Source organism: Olea europaea, chromosome 6 (genome assembly GCF_002742605.1).
Source record: "Olea europaea var. sylvestris chromosome 6, O_europaea_v1, whole genome shotgun sequence".
Taxonomy (NCBI): Eukaryota; Viridiplantae; Streptophyta; class Magnoliopsida; order Lamiales; family Oleaceae; genus Olea; species Olea europaea.
This window is the reverse complement of record NC_036242.1, coordinates 21,925,595-21,944,228: the sequence shown is the minus strand read 5'-3', so window position 1 is coordinate 21,944,228 and position 18,634 is coordinate 21,925,595. Positions and strand designations below refer to the sequence as shown.

At 32.9% G+C, this 18,634-nt stretch overlaps 1 protein-coding gene and 1 long non-coding RNA gene across 3 annotated transcripts in view; one reads left to right on the top strand and one right to left on the bottom strand.

The window, feature by feature from the left end:
- Window positions 1-569, bottom strand: part of LOC111396165 — a 4,109-nt gene extending 3,540 nt beyond the window's left edge. The window contains exon 1 of the long non-coding RNA XR_002702953.1: window positions 268-569. This is a non-coding gene — a long non-coding RNA (uncharacterized LOC111396165). The remainder of the gene's footprint in view (window positions 1-267) is intronic.
- A 4,587-nt stretch (window positions 570-5,156) lies between these two features.
- LOC111396164 (chloroplast sensor kinase, chloroplastic) lies at window positions 5,157-11,559 on the top strand. Of its 2 annotated transcripts, none has more exons than XM_023022499.1 (9): window positions 5,157-5,616; window positions 6,645-6,806; window positions 6,903-7,199; window positions 7,422-7,487; window positions 7,569-7,637; window positions 7,742-7,834; window positions 8,658-8,884; window positions 9,689-9,962; window positions 10,924-11,559. In XM_023022499.1, exons 1-9 carry the CDS (start codon window positions 5,185-5,187, stop codon window positions 11,179-11,181), a joined length of 1,878 nt encoding a protein of 625 aa, XP_022878267.1. In that variant the 5' UTR covers window positions 5,157-5,184; the 3' UTR covers window positions 11,182-11,559. The 2 variants fall into 2 exon arrangements, with proteins under 2 accessions (XP_022878267.1, XP_022878266.1); XM_023022498.1 differs by having other exon boundaries at window positions 9,686-9,962.
- The last annotated feature ends 7,075 nt before the right edge of the window (window positions 11,560-18,634 follow it).

The following is an 18,634-nucleotide window of genomic DNA, read 5'->3' as shown; positions in this document are numbered from 1 at the left end:
GGTAATGCACAAATGGGTAATGACAGAGAACAATCATGCATTACAGGAAATAAATTTTGGAATATTTTGTAAGAGAGATCGAGACATGAAAGATATAGGTACTGTTGATTGGTGATTAAAATTTCTGCTTAAACTTTCAACAAAATTCCAACCAAAATTCTGAAATTTCCATGCCCAGCAATGTTTAACATTCTATACATATAACTGGTGACTAAAATTTCAGCTCAAATTAAACAACAAAATTCCAACAAAAAATTCATACCATACCCGATTTCACAGATGGAGAAGATGGACGGGACGAGCAATCACGTTCAATGCCGGATTCTTCGATGAAACAAATAACGTGAAAATCAATTGGAATCCCGCTTCGCTTTTGCCGCCCTAATTTGAGAATTTTCGTCTCTCTTCTATTCTGGTTTCAATTTCTAAATGGGTAGTAAATGGCGTTTGAATTTCTGAATGGGTCAGTAAATGGGTAAAGATTTCTGCCAACATCTCAGCCGTCCAATGCCTTCTGATATGAGCCGTACACGTCACTTTGCAAGCCTCCTTTGTCAACCTACTTTGTACTAGTAGCATTATCCATTTTTTTAAAGTCTAGCCCTTCACAAATTCAAGAAAAATTTGTTATAGCAGTCACGTAATATAATACTATATTTATTGATTAATAAAAAACAAAACAGAATATAAAGAATATTAGAAATATATTAATCACTAAAAAAGAACATATTTGCAAATTGAGGCATATTTATTACACGATATCCTTAATATAGATTCGCTCCTCACAATAAGTGTTTAAGGTTTCGTTTGACCGTTTATTTCCCAGGATATAATAGAGAAATTGTTGAAAATAAAACGGATCGAAGTAATATATATGGCACAATTTGAAGTATATGATTGCAGGAAACAAACAACAAGATAAAAACAAAGAATTAAATGATAGATGAACGAAGTATTTTATTCAATTGACTAATATGGAGAAAACAAATATAATAATGGTGTCCACACAATTATTCAATATTTCAATAATATAAAACTTGTAAAAAAAGTCTAGTATTTATCGGGGTGTATGTCAAATCCTAGAAATACCGTAAAGATGGAAACAAGATAAAAATATCATGTGGAATAAAGGAAAAAAATATTTTTCTAATAAAAACATGTGGAATAAAGGAAATAAATTTTTTTTTAATAAAATAGCGTTGAATAAAGGAAACAATATTTTTCCAAAAAAAAAAATCATATTTGGGCAAAAAAAAAAAAAAACCCAATAATCTTCACAATGACATAAATTCCGATGCAATGAACAAAATTCCAAAATTTTTCCATCTAAAAAAAATAAATCCAATTGCAATAAAAAATTCGAACTCTTCAACAAGAACAAACTTTCTCCAATACAAAAATACTCATCATCTTCTATGATATCCGACACAGATATATGAAACTAAACACCGGGTTCCTAAAATTCATACAGATTTAGAAATTATGAAATAATATCGAAGCACACCCTGTAACAAAATCAATTCTCAATATTTTCATAGAAAGATCCTATCTAGTCTCAACACCTTTAAAAAACGTTAAAAGCATGTGTAACCGAATCAGTATTCACGTACCTATCTCCAATATTCCTATCCTTAACTATGGTATACGATGGAACTGGAGGTAATTGTGACACAGCGAAATTACCCATATCCTCCAAACTCAATTGAGTAGTTTTCATCAATATAAACTAAGAACCAATTTTTAAAGATACAGTACCAAATTGAACTTTCACCACAATATTAAATCTATACTGACTTTTGTTCACAAATTATGTCCGACCATGCAAGATGTATAACCAGGACCTTTTTTGTCCCTCTAATACAATACAAACACCCTTTTAAATCCTCAAGACTCCATCCCCTTTAGAGTATGTGTGTCCTTTTGAATCAAGAGTACTTAACGAAATGAGATTTTTCTTCAAGCCTGAAATATGTATAACATGATCAAGTGTTTTACATGTTCCATCCACCAGTTTCAATTTGAGTCTACTAAAACCAGCTAGCCAACAAGGTTTGTCGTTACCAATCACAACAACACTTTGTGTCACCATTTCATATGTTTTAAACAAATCATATTTGGAACACGTATGGACTGCATAAGTTGTATCCAAAATTTACTCATTGTCAGGTTTAGTTTCCATATTCGAAATCGTCAAAATATGTTCATCATTCAAATAGTTTTAAGCTTTGTTGGTCTCATCAAAGTATTTGATTGCTTCCCATGATTTGCAGTCAAATTACCTTTGTTTTGCAATTTGACGCAATTCCTCTTAATCGGTCATTTCTTATTGCAATGATAACAAACATGATTACTGAAATTTAATCTTGACTTATTCCTTTTAGATCACCACGAATAGCAAGGCCTTCTCAATCTCTGGTCTCAGATCCACAAGATGCTTCATCTCCTCTATTGAAAACAAGGCATCATACGTATCTTTAATCGTGAGAGTATCACGACTATACAAGATCGTATTTCTAAACAAGGTAAACGAAGTGGGCAGTGAACAAAAGGATTAAGGTAAAATCCTTTTCATCATAAATTATCTTTAAATTCTTCAAATCAACAAGATCTCCTTGAACATAGCCAAATGATCTTCCAAAGATCCACCTTCTGCCATGGGATGAGAATACAATCTCTGCTTTGATGCAATTTTCTTATTAGACTTTTGGTCATGTACAATTGTTCCAATTTCAACAACAACGAAGCTGTCATTTTCTCCTTCAAAACGTTCTAAAGAATATTAATAGAGAGATGAAGATAAATCTATAAAAGTGCCTTCCAATTCTTCTATTGTTTCTCCTCTATCATCCAAGTTGTGGACATTTTATCAAATCCCAATAATGCACCATCCAAATCCATCTGCAAGAGTATAGCTCACATCTTCACTTGTCACAACGAGAATCTTTTAATGCGATCCAAGAGATAAAATTTCATAATTCATGGCTACCATCAATAATAAAAACCTCGAACAAATCACAACCACTAACTCTGATACCACTTCTTGGAAATAAAATGGATCGAGGTAATATATATGACATGATATGAAGTATATGATCGTAAACAAACAACAATATAAAAGGCAAAAGAATTAATTGAAAAAAGAACAGAGTATTTTATTTAATTGACTAATATGAAGATAACAAATACAATAACTATGCCTACACAATTATTCTATATTTTAACAATACAAAACTTATAAAAAGAGTCTAATATTTATGGGGATACATGCTAAACCCTAAAAATATCACAAACAAAATAAAAACTCGCTTGAAATAAAAGAAATAATACTTTTTTTCAATAAAATTACATGGAATAAAGAAAATAATATTTTTTTCAACAAAAACACGTGGAATAAAGGAAACAAATTTTTTTCCATAAAAAAAAAAAAGAATTTGGATCACAAGCCCAATAGAAATCAGTAGAATCTCAGCAATTCAGTCTTTTCTTCCATGAATTAAAATCATATCTGAACACGATCACTGAGATTTTAAATAGAAAACAAAAAATACTTACAAATAGAAAATTAGAGAATGTATATGTAGGAAGATGGAGAAATTTGTGTGAAATACAGGAAAAATGAACTTTCTTATAGGCTTAGCCCCTTGAATGTTGAGTTAAATTCATCCATTAACGAGCAATAAACATCCTATTAAAATAGGCATAACCACCAGAGTTTCAAGAGTTTCAGAAGATGGAAAGTCAATTGGAGAAAATACTAAAAGAAAAATATAAGAAAGAAAGGCAAAACTTGGACCCAGCCCATTTCGGTTCGATTTTCGTGTACATAGATCACGCTCGTACACAAGTTCAATGATCCGAAGTGCTAATTCAATTCATAATCTGCTTTCGTCCTGTGCTTGTACGTAGAGAGAACATCTATACTACACATTATTACATCTTTGAAAAATGTGGTCATATATAAATTAGTCATTGCCTTGTCCATTTACCTATGGGGACAAAACCTCAATTTTTTCCCTCAAACAAAATTCATATTCCAAATGATACACTTTGATATCCAATTTCTCATTCACCCAAGCATCAATTTTGACAAATAAATGTATGATTTCGATGTTCTCGTGGAAAAGAATACAAACCTTCGTTGATATTCCAAAATGAAGAAATGGATCCCTCTTGAAATTATGTCAAAATAGTCATATATAGCCATTTTTTTCAATAATATCCCACATAAATAAAATAGAGAGAGAAAAAAGGTAAAACAAAAAGTTTGAGTGATAAAGTTCAATGATTGAAACTTGCATAGAATATGTATTTACATGTGAAAGTACATTTACTTTACTTTCAACTTTTTTTTTTTTTTTGTGTAAATGAAAACATATTCAACATAGTATTCTTCTCAACACAATTCAGTTCTCTTTGTTATGTTTGTTAGTGACCATGAACATGCATTTGGTTCTATATTTCTAAGAATTGATTTCACACAATTCCATTAGAAGCGATCTACTTCTTTTTCACATTGGTAATTTCTTAATTACACGTAATGTGCTTTACTCCGCCCGATTTCCTACACCTAAGAATAATTAAAAGAACATTACTTATCCTCATGGGCTTTACTGTTATATTATAGGAATGGAAAGGAAATAACATTTCGCACAGTAATTTGATTAAGTTTTTAAAATTTGGTTATCCATTTGAACTTCAATTTTGAGATCTTCAATCAACTAGATTGTCTTTTCATATTATTAACTCATTCGTTAAATGGTTTATATTTCATTTCTTTCGATGACTTTCCAATCAACTCTCTATTTAACCATTTTGTTTGTGGATCTATAATTTTATCATTTGACATCACATAGTCAACAAAGATAATTTCAGTTGAGAGTAATTATCTATTGATATTAGGTCTACAATGTGTGTCTCTGTGTGTGTGTGTGTGTGTGTGTGTGTGTGTGTGTGTGTGTGTGTGTGTGTGTGTGTATATATATATATAGGGTTACCATTATTCTGTTGCTTTGTATCTTTTCAACTATCACAATTTATACAAATTGCTGCTTCAAGCTTTGACCATCTCAAAATGCACGATTTATAACATTAACACACGCGTCTACAAATTCGGAGTTCAAATGCGACTTTGTTCCCATTTCTTCATTTATTCCGATCATTTTTTCAACTGTTGTAGAAGATCAAATGCTGCTCTCTACGTTTCCTCCACAAACTCCACTATCCGATAATTCCACTTTTGCCCCTATATTCTCCCTTATTTACAATAGGCCCCGTCCATCCACTTTCTGTACAGCCACTGCAAAAACTTCTCAACTCTCCGTCGCCAATTCCTCCAATTCGAACTCTTCCACTTTACTTCATCACGTCAACAGCACGGGCAATGAGGCTGGAGATAGCGGGGAGGCGGAGCCGGAGCACGCGTTGGTGTCATCGGCTGCGGCGGTGGCAGCTGCGATACGGAAGGCATCGACTTCTCCAGTAGAGTTCGTGCAGAGAATAGAGAAAGACGGTGCCAAGAATAAAGCTTTGATATTGCCGAGTTCTGATTTTCAGCGGATTTGTTTGGAGCAGCTCGACCTATTTCGCCGCATCGTGGATTCCGAAGCTCTTCTATCGGTATATTATTTTTATAAGAGGACTAGCTCATGCCTTATTATTCTGTTAGTCTTGGTTAATCTTAGTGACATTTTAATAGGTGTAGCACAAGTTTTAATATTTTTATATTTAAGTGATGCTAGGTTCAGAGTATTAATTTTCGAATCTTACTGCTTATGTAAGCTTTAGTTGGATCAAATCGCCACCTTATTGGCTTTATATTTCAGCGATTCTCATTTGGGAACATTAATATTGGAATTTGATTGTTAGTATGGCTTTAGTGGGATCAAATTGTTCAAATAAGCTTCTTTCAGTCTGATACAATTTTAAGTGTCGGAGTTCCATCTTATATGATCTAGCTCGAGCTTCTTGTGGAGTTTTATCCTTAAATCTTACATAATATGAGTATAACATTTCTGTAGTTATTTATGCTAATTTTTGTGATGGAAATGATGACATTATGATGGTTGAGTGACCATTTTGTGCAGTTTCAGCATAATGAGTGTTTTTACCCAAGTGACTTTAGAGATTAGTCAAGTGCTTGATAGCTTGATTTTCATTCTATTTGCGAAATGAGAAGAGTAGAAAATTTTGGATAATGGATCGGTTTTTAATTTATTTTCTGTTTGAGTAGGTTAAGATAGACATACTTGATGTCTACATACATGATTCAACTTGAGTGAATATGAATACCATTGTATAATTGTATTACCCTAGTTTGATTCATGACATTGAATTTTAGTTTTGTTGAACACCCTATTCTCAGTCCTCTTAGCCTAATACACATGGTTGAGTTTTTATAGAATTTTGTTTCTGAAAGTTAATTCGGTACTTCTCTGGCTCTATTTAAATTTTAAACAATGAATTCTTGCATACGTGTGAGTGGTTTAGTAATTATATACATCCACTGTTGTGTAGGGACTAGGTTTTCTGTTTGTGTCATGTAAACCCTGTAATGAAGTTTGTAGGTGGCTTTGCCTGATTAACTGCTTATGGATTTTCTCTGGTGTATTCAAAATTTTTATCAGTACTAATTATGTAATCCACAGATTTATGTCAGACCAGCTGGCAGCTATGTGATGGACAGGTTGGAGTTGCGTCGCATTACTTTCTATCCTGACGTTAATGTGGATGATATCGTGGTTCTGATTGGTAACTTTAGTATTCCAGCTGGGTTAAGAGTTGCAGAAGCTGCAATTTCAAGTAAACAGGCACGGTGCCTAGTTTTTTGACTTGTTTCTTAGCCGTTTCTTTGGACTTCACTTTCCTGTTACTGAATTTCTAATAGACGACACTTTCATTTCTAGGCAGAACTTTTCCCTGAGCTTGGTGCTGTAGTTTTCCCTATGGTCAAACATCCATTTGTCGTGGGTTTCTTAGTTGCTGAGCGGCCAGAGATGGCTCAAAAAAGAGAATTGTTTCCTGTGAAAGAAAGCTCAGTCCCAGGGCAATCTTTTGCATTGCCTCACAGTGTGGGTTCACAGTCATTGGACATCCAAAATTTTGGGGATCACTCTTCTGAGATATCGAAGTTTACGAGAGATCAACAACTAAATGCCATTAATATCACTAGTTCGCTTGCTATGGCATATGTCATGGATCAGGTAGATTATATATAAAAATATGCATCCATAGAGTCTTGCTCAGATTTTGCTGTAATTATAATTCTCAGTAATTGTCTCACTTTATAATAGCACAAATATCTTATCTTTTTGTTGCAGAAAGAAGTCATTTCTCTACAGGCCTTGTCTGAATTTTTCATATATATATACTGTGAGTGTGGCAGCTTTCTATGTAAGTATTAACTGCATTGTATTTCTCTACAGAAAGCATTGCTACTTCAGCAATCTTCGTGGCAAAATAATGTCAGGATGAATAATTTGGTTGAGCAAGTAAGATGATGGGCTGCTGTTGGATTTTGGTGTCATATGATTTGGAAATTTATTGATTACTCTCTATCTTTGAATTTGCAGATACGAGGTTCTCTTTTAAGCATTCAAACTTTGAGTAAAATGCTACGTGTTCACACTAGTAGAAGCGAGGTTTGTGCCTCCACAACTTGGAACATTCTTGCTGACCTTCCTTTTGATACTTCTGAAATTTATTTTTTTCTTTCCTGATCAAAACATGAATTTGAGATTTGCAGATTTCATATGATATAGTCGAAGACATTTTAGTGCAAGGCGATCACATGAGAGATACTCTTCGACAATTACAAGATGCTGTGCACTTGACAAAGGTATTGTTTTTACCAAGAAGATATATTGTATAACTTATATTCTGTTTGACTCGCCACGTTGCTTCTGATATATCTTAGATTCTGTGTTATTATGTGCTACACATGGATATGAAATACTGACCATATGTTTTAATGAATTTTATGGATGTTAGCAACAAGTGAATTTACTTGTGCTGAATTGGGTGTTCTAAAAGCTTAAAATGTTAAAGAGGGCTACATGTATATCATTTAAATTGTCTTCAACCTGTTATGTTAATCGTAGGCATGATTCATTTTTTACTATTAGAGCCTGGCACGTGCATTTTAAACCATTTGATGTAAAAGCTCAAGATGTTAGAGAGAATCAAATGTATATTATTTAAATTTTTGTCTTGAACATGTCCCTCCACACGTATGCTGTATTCATGTTTTCCCATCAAAGTGACATGTGCACAATTTCATTAAATTAGTGGTGGTAAGACTTGAATTCAGGACCTTTGCGTGTTCTAATACCAAAGAGTCGCTTTATTTGAAAGTTTAAGAGGTTAAGAGAGGCTACATGTAGTTGCTCCTGATTAAACTTAAATTTTTCCGGATTGTCCCGGCTTAAATCTTTAATTATTAATTTCTTAATTAATTCCTATCACTTGACATTATTGTGATCATTTTTAAATTTGAATGGTTCAATGAGAGGTAAACAAATTCCAGGAGTTCCTCTGGCCTTACGTTTAAGTTATTTCTTTAGGTGATTCCCATTTTATTTAATTTTGCTAATGCCTTTCAGTTTTCTAGAGATTGACCATCGGCTACCAGTTCTTCTGACTAGCTTGCTTTTTCATTTTAGGCTAATATAATGCGCTATAACAGTGAAAAATTAAAGAAAATGCACCAGTCAACTGGTCCACTACAAGATTCGATGAATTCACAATTATCTAATAACTCGTCAGCAGAAATTTCAATCCATGCAATGCAAGAATCTGGGCGGCATTTTTCTATTAGTTCACCGTCGAGGGATTTGGAATTTCCCATGCCGCCTCTTGCTCTGTCACCTTCATGTCAACAGGGAATCAGGTACCATTATGTACAAAAATATCATGCCTCAGCGAGTGCTTTTTAAATTTAAATAGTAGTAATGATTAGTTTTTCAGGTAAGTAATGTATTTGTACTTGATTATGCTTATTTAATAAACTTGAAGTTATATGTTTACTGTAAATTGATGATGTTGAATATTTTATGAGGGCTAGCTGGGATAACCAATAGATTTAACTCCTGTTTGGCCCCCTTTCTCTTTTAATTTTTTTTTCTCTCATTTTCAACCAAAAAATCTCTCATAAAATAATGTTACACGTAAAAAAAAAAATAAAAAAAATTACACTAATCCAAACATTAAGGTCATGTTTGAGCCCCATTTTTTCAATTCTCATTTTCAACCACACATTCTTCCATAAAATAATAATACATGTATTTCAAAAACCTTTTCACACTTTTTAACTATACATTCTCAAAAAAATCACTATTCCATAATACATTTTTCTCCCAAAATGGGGAACAAATAGGGTTTAAAATTTGCAAAAAGGAGGCCAAACAGAGGCTTATAAGCCATACATCATTTTCTCTGAAAATAAAAAATATTTCTTTATAAACATGGAAAGAGAAATCTTGAATGGGAGTTAGTATAGGATTTGCCTGGTCCCTTATTTTTTTCCCCTAGAATTTGGAAAAGAGAAATCCTTTCGTTATTTAGTGTACCTACTTGAGCTGGACGAAAGAAAACTTTCTGTCAATACTTACTTTCCCTGTTTGTGTGATAGCATTTCAGAGTTTTAAGATAATTCAAATACTTATTTCTGATTTTATACCATTTGCATCAGAAGACCCTGCAGTGTTACTGAAGTACTGGAGGATTTGGTTCGGGCCATAGAGCCACTTGCTCATAACCAGCAACGAGCTGTGAAACTATGTGAACTTTCAAGATCTTTGGAGGCTGCAGTTGAGGAACCTGCTTTGCGGCAAGCTTTGAGCAATTTGATTGAGGGTGCATTGTTGCGTACAGAAGTTGGTGGAAAAGTTGAAATAGTGTCCACTGGAGCACCGGCGGGTGGTGCTCTAATCATCATCGATGATGATGGGCCTGACATGCACTATATGGTAAATTTTTGCTTCATAGCCGAATTTATTGACGTGAATTTTGTGCTATCTACAATTCATACCAAATGTGAAGACATTCGTTCGTGTGTCATTGTCTTTAACTTTGATGCTGCTAAATATATTATTTACAACTGCTCCGTACAGATTCTATTGTAGATTTTCTGCATGAGTTGAAGTGCACCTTTTGTGGCTCTGTTGACCTTGCTTTCTGACTTCATTTCTCTTGCCCTATGGAGGATAATACAGTGGGGCCTTGCACAATAATCCAGGAAATTGGTCTAAAACCTTATTATAGTTGCAGAATCGTCTCTAATAATGGAAACTGCACATCTTCGTTAAATTGTCATGTGGCCCTCATGAAAACACGTCTCACTTAAAATGTTTCAGCATGAGTCCAATTTGAGAAACAAAATATTAGAAAGCTGGATATGGGGGTTTCACGTGATGATAGATTTAGAACCCGTTTGGCATGGCTTTTGAAAAGCCAAAAGAAGTTTTTAAGATCCAAAGGTTGCTCCTAGACCCGTTTCGCAAATTTTATGAAAGTACGTCTACTAGTTAGAAGAGTTTTTAGAAGGCGTTGGTCAAATGTAGCTTCTTCTAAAAGTACTTTCGAAATTCTTTTAAAAGTTTGTTTTGAAACAAAAATTAAAGTAGTTTCTTCCAAAAGCTTTTCTACAAAAGGCAAAAGTCATGCCATATAGGCCCTTAGNGTTTGTTTTGAAACAAAAATTAAAGTAGTTTCTTCCAAAAGCTTTTCTACAAAAGGCAAAAGTCATGCCATATAGGCCCTTAGATTTTTCCCCTCAATTGGAGCTGATTCTATGACTAAAATGAAAGATTGGGGAACAATTTGGTACTGAATTTTCTCTATGAGAACAATATTTTTTTTGCCTCCTGCATTGCATTTCTTGGCCTATGCAGTTTGTTTCATGTGAAACTTTCCTTGTTTTGCTTGCAGACACAGCTGCATTCCCTTGCACCATTTGGGACGGATCTATTCAGTAAAGATATGATTGAAGACAACATGACGTGGAACTTCATTGCCGGACTGACTGTTGCTCGAGAGATTCTCGAAAATTATGGATGCGTTATCCGTGTTATGTCTCCAAGAAACACAGATGCTGCCCTCGGAGCAGGTGGGACCCGAGTCGAGCTTTGGCTTCCCTCATTTTCTGCTTCATCCTCTGATGTTGATGGCTCTGATCAGGAGGCTTGAAAAGTAATGCAGACTCAACTAGGGGATGTAAGGATTCTCCCTGTATATGTCAATTAGTTGATCCCCTCGAGTAATTTATAGCACCGAGTTCTAGAATTATCTCGTATTTGGCTAGTTGTGTTTACGTACATATACAACACCATAGCAGTAACTCCACCAATTTTTCCTTGTAATGTCTAAAGGATGTACATCTGTAAACAATTTAGATAGAATATGCATTTGGTGTAATGCTGCCTGATTTAGATCATGGATTGTTGTACTTGCAAGATGTGTTAAATGCCCAGTTGCTTGAATCTTCATCTGTCAGGAATGAAAAACATGGTGATGGAAGTCATGCTAAGGTGACTACGAGATGAATAGAAAATAAAGGTTTTCTCATTCTGCTATTTTCAACAAAGAAAATCGAGTGAAGAGATGAATGGCGTAGAAACCAAAAGGATAAGATGTTCAAAGCTTGAATGAGAGGACAGGAGGCCATGTTGGATGTGCTATTTCTGTAGAAAAGCCTTTACTTTCTAGTAATGGGCCCAGATAACTGTACTCGTGAAAATATAGGATGATCTGGTCAAATAAAGTGGTAAGCCTTATATATACGTTTACACAGTTTGATCCTTTCAAGGAAAATGCAGCATATTTGAATTTTTGTATTACATATTGGGGGGGTCTAAAGTACTTAAATGGCATGATAGGAACTCCCAATTCTCTAGCGAATATAGTTCTTTTGAACATTTCTTCGCATGTACCCACGGTAGCATTCAAGTAATGCCCTAAGTCAGATGGTGATTTATTGTTTTAGACGAATGGACAGAATTTTGGGTAAGTTTCATCTCATATCTGCAGTCGTTGTCCTTGACTAAGCCACCTTTTTGGTTTAGATAAAAATGAGATGTTTAGTAGATTTCAATAAGAATTGATGAAATTTATTGTTAAAAAGTTGTGTGTCTCATAAAATGTATAATTAAAATCTTAGTCAAAATCGTGAAAAGTTTTTAAAGGCAATTGGTTACTTGAATATGTAAAGAAAATATTAATATCAGAAAAAAAGATCTTGGAAAAATAAAATTTTGCTTCCACGATCACTTGTGTATCCAATTATATTCTTGTTTATCATGCAACTTATAAATAGAAAAAGTCCTAAAAAGTTTTTATATGAAAAATGATACACCCATTTGATCACATGAAGTGAAAAGCTCAATGTGATAATGAATATTTATGGATCCTGAATTACCGTAATTCATGATTTAGGACTAATGATGATGTTGGGTATTTTTGATCCGAGTTTGTTGTGTACAACACTTTTGTACATCAATTTTGATAACCTTCTCATATGAGGTGGGATCTACGTTTGTTTTAATTGTGGGCTTTAATTGTGGGCCCCACTACCTACTGTGAGAGGATTGTCAACAATGGTATACAAAAGTGTTATACACATAGCAAAATTCTATTTGATCCACACTAATCATCAATCATTTTATCTTTTCATATTTGATTATCACAACGACATAGGTGGCAGGCATATTCACAAAGATATTATCTACTTCAATATTTGAGAAGTCGATACATAAAATACACAGATCTCAAGTGACTATTGTCGGGATGAACAAAAACACGTACTCATCACTTTCTTGATCGATGTTTTTCCTCATCAAATTTTCCTGCCAAGTTTTCAAGAAGACCACTTTTATAATGTATTCAAAATAACAATGTATTCTTTTTGATTCATTAAGTTTTTCTTCCATAATTCCATATGAGACATCTTTTTGTTTCCATGACCCTCAAACTTTACGATTTTACTCCCGTATATTATAAAATGTATACGAGACATAAAGAGAGTACCATCACGCTGACTAAACTTAGATAAATAAATATCTTGTATGAAAATGATTAAGCACAAGGCAATCTGGAACATAATTCACCGAAACTATTTAATACAATTTTTTGGAATACATTGATGCTCAATACAAGTATTTTCATTGATTGAAAATTAAGGAGTACATTCTTTGGTGGTGTTGACACATAAAAATTCAGCACAAATTGAATGGCCCAAGGAATGAAGCCCAATTGGAGGATCCCCAAATCAGATAGTCCAAAGAACGAAGTCCAATCAAACAATTCAAGATGAAGGCCCAAATAGGGAAGCCCAAGAACGCGGTAACACCATCGCCCAAATTTGCAAGTCGCCCAGAATCTAAGTGAATGGAGTGCCATGCAGTCGCTCAGAGCTGTTATTCTATTCTCGTCCAAACCTTCGAGTCGCCCAAGGTTTTAGCAAAAATAAAGTGTTGCGGTTATCAAGAAGTGCAGTTATCAAAGCAGTTATTAAAGTAGTCCGATCACGTTCCACGATTCAAAGAACTTAATTGAAGACGGTTGAACGATAAAAAGTAAGGACAGCAGTTAGAAAAGGTAGTTCCATAACAAGTTGGCCATTACGAGGAAAATGGGCAGTTATAGAACGATCCAGCAGTTTTTAGGCGGTTGATCACAAAGAGATCATTCAGGGAGTATAAAAGGAAGGAAGGACATAGAGCAAAAAGACCCCAAATCAAAAACTCTCGAACAGAGAACATGTAATTTTAAATTTCTTAGCTTAGATTTAAACACTTCTTTCAGTAACTCGTGTACTTGTGCCCCTTGGAGGCATTCTGTTTTTAATTTTCGATTGTAAAGTCACCCCCAATAAAGAACACTCATTTTTGGGACTTTGTCTTAAGAGATTTGTTCCTTACACAATCATTTGATCCCTTTTTAATTGTTAGCGACTAACCCGAGCGAAACAGGTGGGTTTTTGCCCCCATTGAGTTTTCTTAATAAGATTTTAACAAGAGAAAATCTTGTTACTCCAAGGTTTTTATTATTTATCGTACTTTGTTCTTTCTACGTTATTTTGTCCCATTGATTTTTTTGCAAAATAAGATTTATAACGAGACAGATTTTGTGTAATTAGTTATTGAAGTAGATTGTTATAAATTAAGCCAGTGTTTGGTATTTATTATTTTCAAATACATTTTTTCAATCTTATTTTTAACCCTTAATAAAATAATATTACACGAAAATTCAAATTTCTTTCTTATTTTTAACCACACATTCTCCAATAAAATACCATTTCAAAATATATTTTGGACAAAAAATAGGGCTCAAACAGGTACTAAATATTATTTTTGATGACAATTGTATTTTTGCAGTCTTAATTGTTCATTGTAAATATTAGGATTTGATTTTTAATAAAATACACTATTAAGTTTTGTATTTCACAAATTCTCTTAAAAGAATACAATGGTCACACTCACTTTCAAATGTTTGAGTCTATGCCAATATTATTATTTCTGATAAATGTGAAAAATATAGTCAAAACATTGTACACGATGATTTATCACTTTTTATATTATTTTCATATTAATTTGATTGAATAATCAATGATGAGTTCGTGCTTACGGCCAAAATAGTTGGGTCAATTACTTCATTTATTTTGGGTAAAAAAATCATATTTGCATATGAAATATAAAATATTTCAATTACGGTCATGCTACATGTATAATCGAGATTGACAATTCCAATTGACAATTTACACACATGGGAGGGGGCCACGATGAAAGAAAAAATTGTGGGCCCTTCTATTGTGAGGAGGGGCCAATGTTGAAATCTGTTGGTTCATAATGTTACATTGCACAACTCTGACGTAACCTTTATGATCTTATTTCCATGAATCAATGTTTGGGTATGAATTGGTTCTAGCGAAATCATTTAGGTAGCCTATACGCATAAACATCACAATATGTGAAGTTCCCATCAGAATAAACTCATTTTTTATGAGAAAAAACTGTAATTAAACATCATAATTTTGTCATGGGAACGTCATGTCTGAATTACATATAATGTAAATAAAATATCTTCATATATTTGTTGTCTTGATAATTCATCGGAAAAATGAAACGCGATAAATTTATTTCAATTACGAATGAATTTGATGAATTAATGTAATCGAATACATTTGAAAATATCTTCCTTTTTGATTGATGCAGTGAGTGTTCGTAATGATTATAGGTTGAGCTACTGTACTTTTTACATCTACAAGTCTAATATTTCATGCGATTCTTGACTGGATGCAGGGAATGGAATGCATCAATGTCTTCATAACTTTCGATAAGGATACATTTGCCCTTCTCATAAGGATCAATTGCAAATACCATGATCTGTTTGAAATGTTATCCACTGAGCTGAATGTCAATATTATTAAACCCTTGTTTGACTCCCATTCTTTGGTAAAAATGCATATTTCAATAATATTTTGACATCATTTTAACCACATATTTTTCAATAAAATAATATTATATGTAAATCTAAAACTTTTCTTTATTTGTTAACCCATATTTCACATTAATATATTGTTCAAAAATGCATTATTTCTTCCAAAATGGGGCTCAAACAAGGGCCAGAGATGTTGAAAAAATAGATAACTATGTTCGTAGGATTATGGTACCGGTGAGGATCATGAATGACCACTCTTTACACTTTTACATTGGACTAAAAATGAATGAACCAAACTTATCAATATACGCTCTACATGTGGTTGCCATTGGGTCACTAAGTGCAGCTAGACCTTGCAAGTCTAAATGCACATATTCAAGCATGCCTTTAATTTTTTGAATACCGCAAAGAAAGAAGTCATATAATACTTACCAAGCACACAGTGATCGCATAACAATAAGTTAGATACACAATCATTACCAAATATACTTTTTACATTAAGAAGCTTAAGCACATTAATACCAATATGTGCAAGTTTATTGTGCTATTTATATGTGTGATCAATCTTGACAGAAGAGATAGAAGAATTTAAACCTCTTATCACTTATTCATTAGTAATGTAAATATCATTTTTCTAGTCCCTTAATGGAAACAAGTGTAACCTTAACCATTTTCAAAACTCCATTTCCATTTTTGCCAGTAAAGTCAGCTTTCTTAAATCTCTCTACTAAAATTAAATTCCTACACAGTACAAGAATATATCCAATATCTTTTAAAATATACACAAAATTGGTGCCAAATTTTAAAGTATCCCCAATCTGAGCAACGTTATAAGTAAAATTATCACACAGTACAACAAGCCCATCATTAGCCCTCGTTTGGCCCCCCATTTTGTGGAAATGAAAATGGATAGAATAGCATTTTTCTTGAAAAATGAATGGTTGAAAAAGAAGGAAAAGTTTTTGATTTACATGTATTATTATTTTTGGAAAATTGTATGATTGAATAGAAGATAGAAAAATGAAATGTAATAGAATGAAAATTAATGGAGGGCCAAACGGAGGCTAAGCCTCAAATAGATTCATGTAAGTTTTCAAACCAATTATTTAGATGTCGCATTAAAAGATGAACCAGAATCAAATATCCACTCATGAATTAACAGTTATATTCAATTCAACAATATTAGCAACAAGACTTGTAATCATATAAACTTCACTATCATCAACATTGAAAGCAGAAGATAATGTTGATCTAATGGTTGACTTCTTATTTTGATTATTACAAACAAATTGCGTTTGATTCTAACAAATTGAATTTAAGTGATTGATAGTGATTATTACAAATTTATGACACGAAAAGATTTAGTTCGAGAATCATGCAACTTTGGTACAAAACAATATACACACAAGATTTACGTACAAGGAAATGATAATCGAGCTCTCATACACCAAATTGCATTGGATGAAGAAATTGAAGACACTAGCTAGATGCAATTTGTATACTCAAATTTAAAGGTAAAACACTTTAATATTTCGCATCGATCATAGCTCAAACAACCTTCGTGCACGGGAATTTTTTAACCGTTTGACAAACGGCTAGTTACTCGTTCGGATACCAAGAGGACGTTCGAATCAAGTGTCTGGATCGCCCGATTGATGACTATAAATACCTTACTTTTTACCTTTTAAAAAGTGTGAATTTTAGAGCATTAAAGAAAGTTACTTATTAATCTCATCTACCTTATTTCTCAATTTTTAAGAGGTCAAAATATTTTTTGTTGAAAAAGGTTTTGAGTAAGTAACTTTGTAAAATCTTATATTTTGATAAAAAATTTTTGCACAATACTTGAGCTATATTCTTTGTGATCTATTGAGGTGTTGTGCCTACTTCTCTCTTAATACTTCGTTGTATTTATATCATTTGTTAAGAGAGAAGCTTTTCAAGTGTAATCTTGATTCTCTTGCTTATTGACTTATGGGTCGTGTTGAGGTCCCAGAAAGCTCAACGTTTAAAAGGATCAGTGCTCCTTAGTTGTAAGTCACCGGAATCATTGTAAGGGTTGGATTGCACCACAAGTCAATCAAAGATAGTGAAAAAGGCCTTGCTCGTGACGGAGAGCTTGGTAACGGGGGACGTAGATCGTGATTGAATCGAATCTCCTTATTACATCGTTTGCACTCTCTTTTCTTTCCCTTTTATTATATTTGTGTTATCTTGTTTATTCATTGTTATTTTGCTTATATTTGCATTTATTTTCGAAAAAGTGGTAAATAACCAATTCATCCCCCTCTTGGTTAGTTGTTCTTGAGCTTTCAGATAAAGCATTTACTTTATCTCTCTCTTTAAACTTTTTTGCTTACCATTTTCTTTATAACAATATTTTATAAATTGTCTCGTATTTTCACGGCCATATCATTTCTTAACCTTGTTCCTAGATTTTGACTTAGACTTATCCTTACTCTTCTTTTATCTCCATTACTATTTGACTTGCCATTACTTTTTTATCCATCATGACTATTTTGCTTAATTTGAGTACAATCCGTCATCATGTGAATCTCATAGGCTTTCTTTATCATATTTTTCAACTTTAACTTTCTTCTCTTTATTTCTAAGAGAATCAATGACAATTTCAGGCATCAAGGTGTCCATACTGTACTTAATCTCATTTTTAACTTCTTTATAAGTGTTAGACATGGAATTAAGCAAAATTACAATTTTGTAGTTTTCGGGCATCATCTCTTCACAGTCAATAATATCTTAAACAAGTTTGTTAAATGCGCCTAAATAATCGTCAAGATCCTTTGAAAGATCTATTTTAAAATTGAAAAAACTTCAAGTAAGTAAAGTTTATTAGGAATAGATTTGAGCAAATAAAAGTCTTCCAATTTTTTTCAAAGTTTTTTAATACTTTTAAGTTTACTTATTTTTCTCAAAATAGAGTTAGACAAGTACAAAATGATTGAAGCGTAAGCAAGTTCATCGGCTTCTTATTTTTTGTTCTTTTGAAAAATCAGTAGAAAAAAATACTTCCAATGACTTTTGAAACTTTTTGTTGGACCAAAATATATTTCATCTTTTGTTGCCATATTAAAAAATTATATTTTCCACTAAAAATTTTCAAATCAAAATTGTGAGTTGTCATTTTTTACAAATCAATAAAAAATGTAAAGAATCACAATTAAGCTATACAAAGTAGTCATAGGGT